Below are 13205 nucleotides of genomic sequence, written 5' to 3'. Positions count from 1 at the left end.
AGTGTTGCCCGGAGTTGTGTGTGCTTGAGTCACTCCTCTTTTGGGAGGCTGTTGGTACATGTGAAGAACTTCCACACACGTCGGAAGAATCGTAGAACGCCATTTTTCTTCTGCTTCTTTGTGTCACTGCGCACCACTTCCGCTGCGTTCGACACCTCGGGCACTCCGCTGCACAGCTCAGGAAGGCTCTCGTTGGATCCAAAATAGGACTAAACAGACCATGCAGAGCAGTGCAAGAGGAGGAACAACACATATGTCCTTTAGCTGTTTCACAAAACATACCACAGACATGCAAAGTCAAAGATTATAGTATCTAATTTATATTATTGTCCAGTTTCAGACAACCCTGATGCACCCCACTTAGAAAGACAGTTGACCTTTCATTCACGAAACGGGCTTCTTGTTCCTTACCTTTGGGAGTCTTGCAATCATATCATTGAAGTCTTTGGTCAGCTGATCTTCCCAGCCCTCCTTCAGCCACCCTTTGGATTTCACCACCTTGCTGTGGACATTTTCAGTGTCCCGAAGTTCTTCAGCAGCCTCTGTCTTTGTATCACTGGACACCTTTTCCACTGCGTTTGGTGCCTCAGGCACCTCACTGAACACCTCACTGGACACCTCAGGACATTCACTGTACACTTCAGGCATTTCACTGCATACCTCTGGACCTCCACTGCACACCTCAGGACCTCCGCTGCACACCTCAGGACCTCCGCTGCACACCTCAGGACCTCCGCTGCACACCTCAGGACCTCCGCTGCACACCTCAGGACCTCCGCTGCACACCTCAGGACCTCCGCTGCACACCTCAGGACCTCCGCTGAACACCTCAGGACCTCCGCTGCACACCTCAGGACCTCCGCTGCACACCTCAGGACCTCCGCTGCACACCTCAGCCTCTCCATTGCACACCTCAGCATGGCTCTTGGTGGATAGCTGCACCACCTTTCTCAGGACATTTCCAGTGTCCAGAAGGTCTTCAGCAGCTTCAGTCGTCATTGTGTCACTGGACACCTCTCCCACTGCATTTGACACATCAGGCACTCCACTGCACACATTTGGACCTCTGATACACATCTCAGGAAGGCTCTCAGTGGATCCGAAATAGGACTAAGCAGACAATGCAGAGCAATGAAATAGTAAGAACAAAACTGATATCTGTCCTTTTTCACAAAACATCCAACGTCAAAGATTATAGCAGCTTATTTTTATAATTGTCCCGCTTGAGACATCTCTGATACACCCAATTTGCAAAGACACTTGACCTTTCATTTCCGAAACAGGCTTCTTGTTCCTTACCTTTGGTAGTTCCGTAATCATATCATAGATTGTTGGGGTTAGCTGATCCTTGCAGCTCTCCTTCAGACACCCTTTGGGCTTCACCACCTTGCTGAGGGACTTTCCATCTCCAGCAGCGTCTTTCTCCACACTGACCAGGGCCAGCGACTCATCCTGAAAGTCCACCACATTGTTATTCGGAGACTCCTCTGAAGCCTCCTCATTGGTGTTGTCAATGTCAGCAGCCCCAGCGACGCTGGACGGGCACTTGGTCTTTGGACTTTTCTCTTCAATCAGAGTTTCCTTTGAAGAGGTCTCAGAATGCCCATACAGCTCAGTGAGCTGTAAATGGACATAGACATACATAACTATCCTATAGCTACTTCACAAATACAACAAACCAAAGACATCCAAAGTTGATTGGAACATTGACCAACTTTGAACACCATATTAAACACAGAATTGGCAAAGATGCTTGACATTTTAAGAAACAATATTGACATTGCAGATGGCTCTTATGTCTTACCTCAGTGGCCTGGCATGTCTCATCCTTTAGGTGCAAGAAGTTCAACTTCCAACACTCCTCTTTCAGAAGCTGGATGGCTTTGTTGGGTGCCGTGTCCACAGTGAAATCAGATATCCTTAATTCATCCTGAACTCTCTGGCAACTGACCAGGAGAACTCTCTCTGTCTCCTGTAATTCCAGGCCCCTCTTTGCATCCCAAGTCTATGTAACAACATAATATGTCATTAACAGACTGAGACTGGACACTGGTCCATCATTGAAATGTTGGGAGAAATTATTAATTTGAACTGATAGCTGCTGATTTTCTCTTTTGGTCCAAAAAATGAGCTTGCTGATATCTTAAGGGCTTTACAGTGGGTGTACTGTTTGCTCTACATAGTTCTCACCAATTCAGCTACACAGACCTTCCTCCATCTCTTCCATGTCTCTGTCTCACGCCTTCATGTGAATATGGAAATGTATCAGACTATGTCTGTCTACACTATCTATCAAACTATTGCTGTCGGCTAATATATTTTGATACATTCGTGTTATCATTTACACTTGTCTAATGATGTGATAAACTCAAGTTACCTAAATGAAGTATAACGTTTCGTACAATTCAAAAATAGTCTGAGAACACTGCACTCACTCCAAGAATACTCTTTTCCCTGCCAGGAGCCAGGCCTTCATTGGTCTCAGAGGGAGGTCTAGTGGGAGTCTTCCCTGGGCTTTCAGTGTACGGAATTGCCTCTTGAGCATTTTCTGCAATAGAGTCTTCAATTAGTGACTTAACCATTTAGAATGTGGCAAGCAGAGAGTGATATGAATTGGTTCATGGCACAAACTAACTGCTCCTCCATGGAGAGTGATGAGCCCTTTTTTGATTCTTTGTTTTTGTTGACCAAAGCTCTGCAGAAAGAGCGAGGGTTACTGAGCACAGAACCCAAAACCAGATGTCTACAGAAGTACATCTGTATTTTTCAAATTAATGCTGGAAAAAGTTATCTAAATGGGAAGAATATACATTATACTTTACATAGAACAACAACATGCAATATAAACAATGAAAGTGCAGATTAGATTAATGAGACCTTAATTATGATGAGGACGCAAGTCATCTTAGATGATCGATAAATTGGTTGTATAGCTAACAGATTTGATATGATCCAAGTAACGTGTTTTTCGAAAATGTCGAATGCGTGCAACATCGGTCCTTCTCCTTATGGGAAGACCTACTTACCTTACTGAGAACAGGAAAAAATATACGATTTTTGATTGACTTGAATGAAGACTTCGCGTTTGCTATCGATATACTGTCGGCTGGTTGTGATTGTGAATAAGTTAACCTCTGAGTAATACACATAGAATTAGGAATTCAAATGTATGTTAATTGGACATTGTGACGAGCATGGAATTCTAATATAGATTATATTTCTACGGTGACACGTTCATTATTGCGCACAACGTCGTACATTTCTAAGCACATTTATTTATCCTGTTGTATCATTTGCCAATCCTATTTCTACCTAATGATTACAGATCCTGTCACATTTTGACGCGATGTCACTGGGGAAAAAACGTAAATTATGAACGTTTGTTGACATTGGCAATTCGCATACAAAATGGTTAGAGAAATATATAAAACATGCAATACAATATTAAAATGTGTTGGTTTAAAAATCGCTTCAAACTTGAAGACAACATGCTATTTAAAGTAGGGGATATGAAATGAATTACAGAATCAATCAATACGATTTACAGTATGCTTAGGTATCAACAATGACTAGTGTTGGATATTTATCATTATACTGTACCTTTAATACATTGAAAGTGTATGAAAATAGATAAATCAGTGATGATTGAACAAATATGCCATGATTGTTAATCCATGCTGATAAAGCAAATAAATATGACAAAATTTTACAAAACACAAAATGAATAAGAATATTAAAAATCATGTTCAATGCTTTGAGTTTGCAATCATTTGATTGAAATCGAGGACAATTTGCTTGTGTGTTTAACTCTGCCTGTTAACACGCTGGATGATTCAAAATCCATTGAAGAGCTTGAACGATTCATCGACGAAAGATACTTACGAACTCAAATGAAACATGTCGCTGGATTCGAGCATTGTTAAGGACGTCCAACCAAATCAATAAACAAACCAAAACCAAGTTGGAAAATAGGTATCAACGATGGAACGAAACCATCCCTTAGTAAGAGGGTGCGTGGGCAGAGGTTTACTGATATGGTTGTTGACTTGTTAAAATCCATAAATGAAAGGCTTGCCAAACTTGATATCTTGGATATATTACGAGAGGACATCAATGCATTATGTGCTAGTCTAGAATTCAGCCAACGTCAGATTGATGATCTAAGGAAAGAGAACTCGGCCCTGAAAGGTACTGTAGACTCTATTCGTGGAAAGGTGGGGGTGGTGCAAAGGGAGAACAAACAACTTAAAGAAACCTTGCTTGATGTACAGTGTCGATCAATGCGGAACAATCTAATATTTTCAGGGATACCGGAGAATGACAACAGCAGAGGCTGTGAGGACACATTCCGAGACTTTATAAAGAAATTGAAAAAATGAAATGACAAAACCAGAAACCTTCAATATTGAGGCAGACCAGTGGGTTTGGTCAATATGTTTTACCCAGATCAGACACGGACAGAGTAGGATTAGCTCAGTTTCAAGGGTCTTTATTTAAATAATAGATCAAAAAGAAAAAGATAGGTCTCCCCCATGAGATCCTCTCCGGGATACCGTGTTCAAGGTTCTGGCACAAAACTGAACTCCCGCAACCGCCAACAATAACACGGGAGTCCTTTCCTCTCTCCCCTCCTGTATACTGCCCTTCTGGCAGCTTTATGGGCCTCGCACAGCTGGTGAGCAATCCGCACTTGATCACTCACCAGCTCCCAATCAGCCCCAATTAGTCCTGGCTGGAGAACCCGTCGAGACCTGGCACATCCAGCAGATGGAGCCATCGCCTCGTGATCTGCACTCCATCTGTTACCACGCCTCGAGGAGTCTCCCCCTGGTGGTTAACATGCTGTTCACCACAATATATACATATAAACATTATTTTTTTAAAACCATTTAAATATTATACATACAAATGTTGTGGGACTATAGTAGATGAAGAATTGAGTATTTATTGGGTCATTATGTTAGTATACTATGTATGTTTGTATTATTTGTGAAAATGTGTTTGTATTATAAATTGTGTTTTAATGTTTAAGAACTCTTGGAAGATTAGTCCAAATGGGGACTAAAAGAGATCCAAAATAAATCAAATGAATATTAACTGACACATCTGTTAAACATTTCACTCTCACAACCTGGTCAATATGTGTTTTATCAATTGGACAGATAGCCAAGATGTATAATTCATTATCCAAAACAATTTGAAAGTATTCCAATAGGGCCAAACATTCTCCCTACTCCCGCTAAAACTGATGTTATTTTTGTGTTAACGGCGATGTTTACAGTAATTGAATTGCTGTTCACTTTTAATTCATTAACAATGTGGTGGAACCCATTAACAATGAGTGGAACCCAGTCATTGAGTGGAACACATCTATCCTGGATCCTCTTGAAGCCTTGGTGCCAGAAGTCATTCCTATGCCACTGGGTGTCTCTCTCTCTCTCTCTCTCGCTCTCGACAGATGCAGCTATACTGATCAAAAACATGTTATGTTATAAGAGTTATAAGTTCATATAAGGAAACCAGTCATTTTAAATAAATAAATTAGGCCCTAATCTATGGGTTTCACATGACTGGGCATAGGCCCACCCACTGGGTAGCCAGGCCCAGCCAATCAGAAGGAGTCTTTTACCACAAATGGGCTTTATCATCAGCTGTCCGGGTGGCTGGTCTCAGACGATCCCACAGGTGAAGAAGTCAGATGTGGAGGTCCTGGGCTGGCATGGTTACACGTGGTCTGCGGTTGTGTGGCCTATTGGATGGACATACTGCCAAATTCTCTAAACCAACGTTGGAGGTGGCTTATTGTAGATACATTTACATTCAATTATCCGGCAACAGTTCTAGTGGACATTCCTGTAGTCAGCATGCCAATTACACACTCCCTCAACTTGAGACATCTGAGGTATTTTGTCGTGTGACAAAATTGCGCATTTTAGAGTGGCTCTGTATTGTCCCCAGGACAAGGTGCACTGGTGTAATGATCATGCTGTTTAATCAGCTTCTTGAAATGCCACTCCTGTCAGGTGGATGGATGGATTATCTCGGAAAAGGAGAAATGCTCACTAACTAGAATGTAACTACATTTCAGCACAAAATTGGAGAGAAATAAGCATTTTGTGCTTATGGAAAATGTATCGGATCTTTTATTTCAGCTCATGAAACATGGGACCAACACTTTACATGTTGCTCTAATATTTTTGTTCAGTATAATGTACATGTCTCTCTGTTGTGTTACAATACTGTAATGTGAAGCAGTGACAACCATAAGGGTGAGTGTTATATCCTGTTATAACTCTAAAACACACTATTATCATGGACATAACAAATTGATACCCCCATACAATCCAATGAGATATTTTGACAAAATTGGTTTAATTCCACACTGCTTTTTACATGCTTGTGTTCTTCACTGGTCCTTATTTCTCGATGAGCTGGTTTCCTGTAAAAGGTTGGCTGTAATGAATGATCAAGATGACACCGGATCTAAACGTGTCAGCAGCATCACAATCAACAGTGGACAAACAGATTCATGTTGGTGTTTATCACTAATGTCTAATATAGGAAAAAGGGCACAATTGTATTATGACTGAATTAGTGTTCTGGTGGGAACTGTGATGCCCTTCTGATTGTGTATGTATTAAAAGGATACATTTGACATTGACTGACAGTAGAGTAGCCAAAAATACTGAACAGTCTCTCACCCCAAAGTGCTCCCAGCCCCTGATCTCTGAGTAGAGGGCGTCTCCTGGACATGAGGTGTCCACCAGCTGCCGGTGCCCATGGAGGGTGAAGTTGGCCTGCAGGCGCCCGCCATCCACTGCACACTTGGCCAGGTGTTGGCGCACCAGATCCAGGGCGTGGCGTGAGGGCAGAGAGGAGGAGTAGTTGCCAATGAAGGCCACGCCGTAACCATAAGGGTTCTGCCCCTTGGTGTGGGTGCCAAGGTGATGCCAGCCGCGCCCCTCGTAGATGTACCCGTCAGAACCCACCACAAAACTGAGGGGAACATACATTTAGGAGTTGGAGTGATAAAACAAATTGCATTATCTCACAACCCTGATTCCTGTTATAGCATCTTGTCATTTTATATTGCACAGTTATACTGTGTAATAAATATCATGTCAAGATTTGCTATGGTATGACTGCTTCAGTAATTGTAGGCTGACACAGGACACTTGTCTCCATCTATGAAGCTTAGTATAAAGGGTTTGTTAATATCTGCGAATGGATGAGGGGGTCAAAGTTCACCTATATCCGATGTCGGCCCAGCCGCGGTCTTCTTGGTGGAAGCGCTGCATGGCCCTCATGCTCCTGGAGCACTGCCTGAAGGAGTGACAGGGCCTGTCTGGCTCGTAGGTGTGGTGGATATACAGGAAGGGGAGGGGCAGGGCAAGAGGGAAGGGAGACCCTCGGTAGGGTGCCGCCCCCCACTGACACCGTGGGATGATGGGAGGGCAGTCTGGAGAGGAGAGGTTACACCAGAGTAGAACAGGGTCAATTACTCTTCATATTTACAGACTTCAAATTAATAGCCATTTATCACCTACAATTTCATAATTACAGGGGTAAATGATTCCCTCTCACCCACCCTGAGACTCACCCCAGTATCTGTGGACAAATTCCAGCATTCCGTCTCTCACTGCTTTTTCCACCCCTGTATCCTTGGCTATCCACTGAGTGTCCTCCAGCCTCCACACCAGGTATAGGGTCTCCATCACTTGCCTCTGGGTGTCCAGGGTGCCCAGCAGGGCTTGGGAAATCTCTCTACGCTTGGGGCTGATGTGGCTGGATACAACCCCCAGGTCTTGCCCCTCCAGGACATGGTTGTAGTAACCCTTCAGCACTTCGCTGAGTTTACCAGGCTGTTCAGAGGGGGCCAGGGTGGCAAGATCCATGCCCAAAATGGACCCATCCATTCCCCCATTGACCAGGGCATCGGTGGCCAGGGTGGGCACCCTAGACAGCTTGAACACCCTTGGGTTGGTCAAGTTGTCCCAGCAGCCATCCGGCCCCAGACGCTGAGCGGGTGGAAAGTCCTGGAGGCTAAGGAACGACAACCCTAGGTTTTTGGCCAAGGTGAGGGGAAACATGCCCAGAGGAGGGGTGCCCTCAAGCTTAGCTTTCAGACCCACCTCAATGCCTAGAAGCATGGGAGCGATGGCCACTGTGGTGCCATCTTGGGTCAGAACAACCCCTCTCTCCTCACCACGGTCCGTCACAAAATGGTGGATGGCTTTGTCGAAGAAGCCAAAGAGAGTGGTGTTGAACACGGAGGTGTGGGTGTGGCTGATGTTGTTGGAGGCCCCCAGGAAGTGCAGGGTGAGTGGGTCCTCGTGTCCGGCCGTCCTGCGGAGCCTCCTCACAAGGGCTAGTGGGGACAGGTCTGGGTTAGAGCCCTCAGCCTGCTCTACAGCACTTATGAAACTGTCCATGTCGCGCAGGTGGTCCTCTGAAACCAAAACAAATGTTTTAGTTCATGCTACAACAGACTCCGTGCTACAACAAACAGTTACCTGGGGCTTCATTCATACTCATATTCATACTATCTGGGGTATTTAATGTATTGTACATCAGCTACATACTAGTGAGTTTTTGTGTTAAATTGAGCTCTCAGTTTAACAATAGAAGCATATGTTGCCAGTGGAGACGGACAATGCAGTAAGGCGGCCGTACCTTCAGACATATGAACCCAAATGAACATGTAATTACAGTCCATTAACACAGGTTACCTGAACAGAGAACGCTGTGGCACGTTCCAGCCACAATGAAGAGCCATAGAACCACTGTAGTCATTCTGAGTGTAGCTGCACCACACCAGATCCAGAGGCTAAACTAAAACCCACAAACAATCCCCAGACAAAGTCAACCCAGGCTGCCGACGAGAGTTGTAATCTTCTTATCTCTTACGGTCCAACACTCTGTTATGACAAACCACAACCACTCATGACAAACCACAAGCAGAATGTCCAGGTGCTCAATAAGGCTTTGTATCAAGTACCTAAAGCTGGTTTCACTTCCCACTTCGGGGAATCAATGTGTTTGTAATGCGGTTTCCCAATAGATGAAATAACTCTTTATACACAGACGCCTCCAAATATTGATTGGTTCCTACCCAGAGTCAAAGTTTGTCATCGGAAAACAAACAAGGCCCTTTGAAGCTTGTGACGAGATCAGGCTTAAAGGGACAAGAGAAAGTGCTGAAGATATGCTGGTTTGTATTAGTCGTCCCATTATTTTTCCCCATGATATATACATCTATTACATCCAACCTTTCACACATATGGATGTAATTACACACACAGACACACACAGACACACACAGACACACACAGATAGTGAAGTCTGGTAAGTGTGTTCCACGATACATAGAGAGGGGCGGTCTGTTTACCGTCAGAGTCAGGAAAACCCAGTAACCTTACTGGAAATTACATAACAAAAACAACCCAGTGTAGTTGGCATACACTATAATCACTGCATGTATGCTTTTTCAGATGACAGAAACGTTCCTGACTCATGGCATTAGTGTCCCATGGCAGGTGGTGTCCATATGCTTATGAGGTTTTGGTGGTAGGCAGTAAAGGGGAACAAAGTCTATTACACTTGAGTGAGTGCTGCATTGAGAATTGCAGCCAGTGTCTGTTTGTTTTTGTGTTCTTCTTCCTTCCATGGCCCCAATGTTTATTTTCCCTTTGTGCCGTTAAGCAAACATCCATTACCAGTGGATAAATGGGACAATAGTGGCCTCTACTGGATTTTTTATTTTTTTATTTGTGTAGGTTTAAAAAATCTGTTTAAAATACGGATTTATGAAAACTGTAATATTTTAATTGTATCAATACCTGTCGCGCCTTGGTCATAGTGTTTTGTGTTTCGTTATATATTTGGTCAGGCCAGGGTGTGACATGGGTTTATATGTTGTGTTTCGTATTGGGGTTTTGTAGGCATTGGGATTGCGGCTGAGTAGGGGTGTAGCTTAGGTTGGCTGCCTGAGGCGGTTCTCAATCAGAGTCAGGTGATTCTCGTTGTCTCTGGTTGGGAACCATATTTAGGTAGCCAGGGTTTCACTGTGTATTTCGTGGGTGATTGTTCCTGTCTCTGTGTAGTGTTCACAAGATAGGCTGTATTAGGTTTCACGTTCCGTTTGTTGTTTTTGTATTTATAAGTTATTTCATGTATCGTCATTTGTTTCATTAAAGACATGAGTAACCACCACGCTGCATTTCGGTCCGACTCTCTCTCGACGAACGAACGCCGTTACAATACCATAATGTTTCAACAGAAGATATTTCAACATTCATATTATGATGTGTGAGTGTGACGTATCACCCGTAATAATATCGGCTATGTTTATTTCTTCTCCGTGCATGTTTCAGAGTCAACTTTCCACCATGTGTGCTCATTGAATGAAATAATCCTTGTTTTCATTCATATTCTGTTCAAGAGCATCTAACCGTAGCAGCACGTTTCCTGATGTGTTGAAATTGATGGAGGGTTGTCAGAACAGTCATTGGGTGATGTTAGGTACTAATGCCGCGTTCAAAATAACTGGGAACTGGGAAATCTCCGACTTCAGTGCGTTCAAGACAACTGGGATCTCTGGAAAAACTAGTTCCCACTGGGAAAAATCATTTGAACTGTCATCCAACTCGGGCATCCTTCTGGAGTTACGACCTAAAGATCACTTTCGTCATGATTTGACCTCGTTGTTTTCCAGAGTTCCCAGTTGTCTTGAAAGCACCAACAGTCATGTGCTGATATTTTATTATACACCAACATTCTGCTGTTGTTGACAGTCACTCACTCTCCTCACCTTTCTCTCCCCCTGTAGAAAATGGAGACTCGCTTCACCAGGGGCAAGTCTGCGATTCTAGAGCATTCGCTCACCAGACCCTTCTCTGAAATGGTGCAGTACTGCCAGAGTCAGGTGTATTCTGCGTCAGGTGTACTCTGCGTCGGGTGTACTCTGCGTCGGGTGTACTCTGCGTCGGGTGTACTCTGCGTCGGGTGTACTCTGCGTCGGGTGTACTCTGCGTCGGGTGTACTCTGCGTCGGGTGTACTCATCGTCGGGTGTACTCATCGTCGGGTTTACTCTGCGTCGGGTGTACTCTGCGTCGGGTGTACTCTGCGTCGGGTGTACTCATCGTCGGGTGTACTCTGCGTCGGGTGTACTCTGCGTCGGGTGTACTCTGCGTCGGGTGTACTCTGCGTCGGGTGTACTCTGCGTCGGGTGTACTCATCGTCGGGTGTACTCATCGTCGGGTGTACTCATCCTCGGGTGTACTCTGCGTCGGGTGTACTCTGCGTCGGGTGTACTCTGAGTCGGGTGTACTCTGAGCTGCAGGCACGCTTGGCAGACTTCGGTCAAGGTGTGGGGGCCAGCCTGCTGGATGTGCTGGTTTTGAGAGAAGAATGGAAAAGGGAAACCAAAGTGTTGAACATACTGCTCTTCATCAAGGCATGACCAAGAGAACTTTGCACATTGTGTGTGATTCACATACTAGACTTTTTCATTAGTGTAATAACAACCAATGTATGACATTATACTGACATTCACATAACATTAGGCTATAACGTAATACAAATATAGCCTAGGTATGAATGGCTCTTGGCTGTAGCAGCGACTTGACCTCCACTTCAACAGACCTGACCTCAGACATAAGCATAAACACAAACAAACCTTCACCTTTCTCTGCCTTCCGTTACCCCTCGGTTCCCCAGGTGTCGGTGTGGAGGGCCCTGTTCGGCAAGGACAAGCTGGAGCAGGCCAACGACTACGACAAGATCTACTATATCATTGAGAAAGAGCCCCTGATCAACGCCTTCACCTCGGTGCCCAAAGAAAACAGCACGCTCAACTGTGCCGCTTTCACCGGGGGCGCGGTGGAGGCCATTCTAACACACAGCGGCTTCTCCGCCAAGGTCACGGTGCACCGGCACAAGTGCACCACTCTCATGATCAAGTTTGATGAGGCCGTCATCGCCCGAGGCAAGGCACTGGAGGGAAGGAAGCTAGTTGAAAGTACAGTATTCATTCATTCATTCATTCATTCATTCAAAGGACCTACTCTAGAGGCAGATGAAAGGGAGGAGTAGCAGTATGGACAGAGAGGAGTGTGGATTGAGCAGCTCAGTGATGTGCTAGTAGTTCACTGGTGAAAAAACAGAAATGGTCACAAATGAATGCACTTCATCCTGGACTGGTTGTTCAGCAAGATGTCAAATGGAATCCCCTGATTGAACAGAATAATATAGCACTGTACAATGATATGCACTTCAGTCTTTATTGTAATATCTAATGGGTGGGATATTTTACAATGCTCCCCATTTAGACATGACACATCATTGTAAGTATACATGTGGCTGCTTTAATGTACACAACTTATTTGGTGCTTGTATATTGCTTTGTCAAAATTGAAATAAATACTTTAATACCTGAAATAATACCTTTGTATTTCATTGAAATGGCCAAGAAGTGTAATGTTTAAATGTGCCATATGGACCAGAAATTCCATGAGAATAAATAACCGTGTCAATAAAATAGGTCTTAGGTTATACAAAATTAGATGTTGTGCTTGGTACGTGTTTTACTATCGTCTGAAATGAAATGTTGGCCAGAGGCTGAAAAGAGACAGTGAAGTTGAAGAGGGAGAAAGACGAGTCAGAGAGATCGACCTGGAGAAGAGTCCCCCCTAAGCAAGCTGGTCCTGGGGCTCTCTTCACAAACACAAACAGAGCCACAGGGCAGCAACACAACTAGATCCAAACAAATCATGAGAAAACAAAAAAGATAACAACTTGACAAATTGAAAGAATTAACAAAAAAACAGAGCAAACTAGAATGCTATTTGGCCCTAAACAGCGAGGACACCGTGCAGAATACCTGACCACTGTGACTGACCCAAAATTAAGGAACTCTGTAAAGACTCAGTGAACATAGCCTTGCTATTGAGAAAGTTCAGTTGAGACCTGGCTCTCAAGAGAGGACAGGCTATGTTCACACTGCCCGCAAAATGAGGTGGAAACTGAGTTGCACTTCCTAACCTGCCAAATGTATGACCATATTAGAGACACATATTTCCCTCAGATTGCACAGACCAACAAATAATTTGAAAACAAATCAAAATTGGATAAACTCCCATATCTATTGGGTGAAATACCACAGTGTGCCATCACAGCAGCAAGATTTGTGACCTGTTGCCACAAG

The 13205-nt window shown here is 44.1% G+C and overlaps 3 protein-coding genes across 3 annotated transcripts; 1 reads left to right on the top strand and 2 right to left on the bottom strand.

Annotated features, from left to right (window-relative positions):
* Window positions 1-14: 14 nt before the first annotated feature.
* LOC124003247 lies at window positions 15-4777 on the bottom strand. The gene is made up of 5 exons (XM_046311340.1): window positions 4703-4777; window positions 1805-2005; window positions 1300-1620; window positions 412-1110; window positions 15-209 (listed from the first exon to the last, which is right to left on the bottom strand). The coding sequence occupies exons 1-5, from the start codon at window positions 4775-4777 to the stop codon at window positions 30-32; spliced, it is 1476 nt and encodes a 491-aa protein (XP_046167296.1). The 3' UTR covers window positions 15-29.
* A 1348-nt stretch (window positions 4778-6125) lies between these two features.
* On the bottom strand, window positions 6126-9055 carry LOC124002400 (N-acetylmuramoyl-L-alanine amidase-like). Its single transcript, XM_046309771.1, has 5 exons — window positions 8730-9055; window positions 7601-8449; window positions 7249-7459; window positions 6702-6996; window positions 6126-6439 (listed from the first exon to the last, which is right to left on the bottom strand). Exons 1-5 carry the CDS (start codon window positions 8791-8793, stop codon window positions 6407-6409), a joined length of 1452 nt encoding a protein of 483 aa, XP_046165727.1. The 5' UTR covers window positions 8794-9055; the 3' UTR covers window positions 6126-6406.
* Window positions 9056-11580: 2525 nt separating this feature from the next.
* Window positions 11581-12252, top strand: LOC124004085 (trafficking protein particle complex subunit 5-like). Its single transcript, XM_046312866.1, has one exon. It carries the CDS (start codon window positions 11600-11602, stop codon window positions 12092-12094), a length of 495 nt encoding a protein of 164 aa, XP_046168822.1. The 5' UTR covers window positions 11581-11599; the 3' UTR covers window positions 12095-12252.
* Window positions 12253-13205: the final 953 nt, after the last annotated feature.

Source organism: Oncorhynchus gorbuscha, linkage group LG18 (assembly GCF_021184085.1).
Source record: "Oncorhynchus gorbuscha isolate QuinsamMale2020 ecotype Even-year linkage group LG18, OgorEven_v1.0, whole genome shotgun sequence".
NCBI lineage: Eukaryota > Metazoa > Chordata > Actinopteri > Salmoniformes > Salmonidae > Oncorhynchus > Oncorhynchus gorbuscha.
Note: the sequence above shows the minus strand (reverse complement) of the source record. Positions and strands in the feature narration are given on the sequence as shown.

Excerpts from the sequence above, each read along its gene's own strand:
- LOC124004085 (XM_046312866.1), top strand. The coding sequence starts at position 11,600 with ATGGCTCTTGGCTGTAGCAGCGACTTGACCTCCACTTCAACAGACCTG.
- LOC124003247 (XM_046311340.1), bottom strand. The coding sequence starts at position 4,777 with ATGGCTCCATCTGCTGGATGTGCCAGGTCTCGACGGGTTCTCCAGCCA. Across the intron at positions 2,006-4,702 it reads TTGGGGCTGATTGGGAGCTG|ACTTGGGATGCAAAGAGGGG; the intron begins GTGAGTGATCAA and ends GTTGTTACATAG. Across the intron at positions 1,111-1,299 it reads TGATTACGGAACTACCAAAG|TCCTATTTCGGATCCACTGA; the intron begins GTAAGGAACAAG and ends TTGTCTGCTTAG.
- LOC124002400 (XM_046309771.1), bottom strand. The coding sequence starts at position 8,793 with ATGACTACAGTGGTTCTATGGCTCTTCATTGTGGCTGGAACGTGCCAC. Across the intron at positions 8,450-8,729 it reads CCACAGCGTTCTCTGTTCAG|AGGACCACCTGCGCGACATG; the intron begins GTAACCTGTGTT and ends TTTTGGTTTCAG. Across the intron at positions 7,460-7,600 it reads ATTTGTCCACAGATACTGGG|ACTGCCCTCCCATCATCCCA; the intron begins GTGAGTCTCAGG and ends TCTCCTCTCCAG.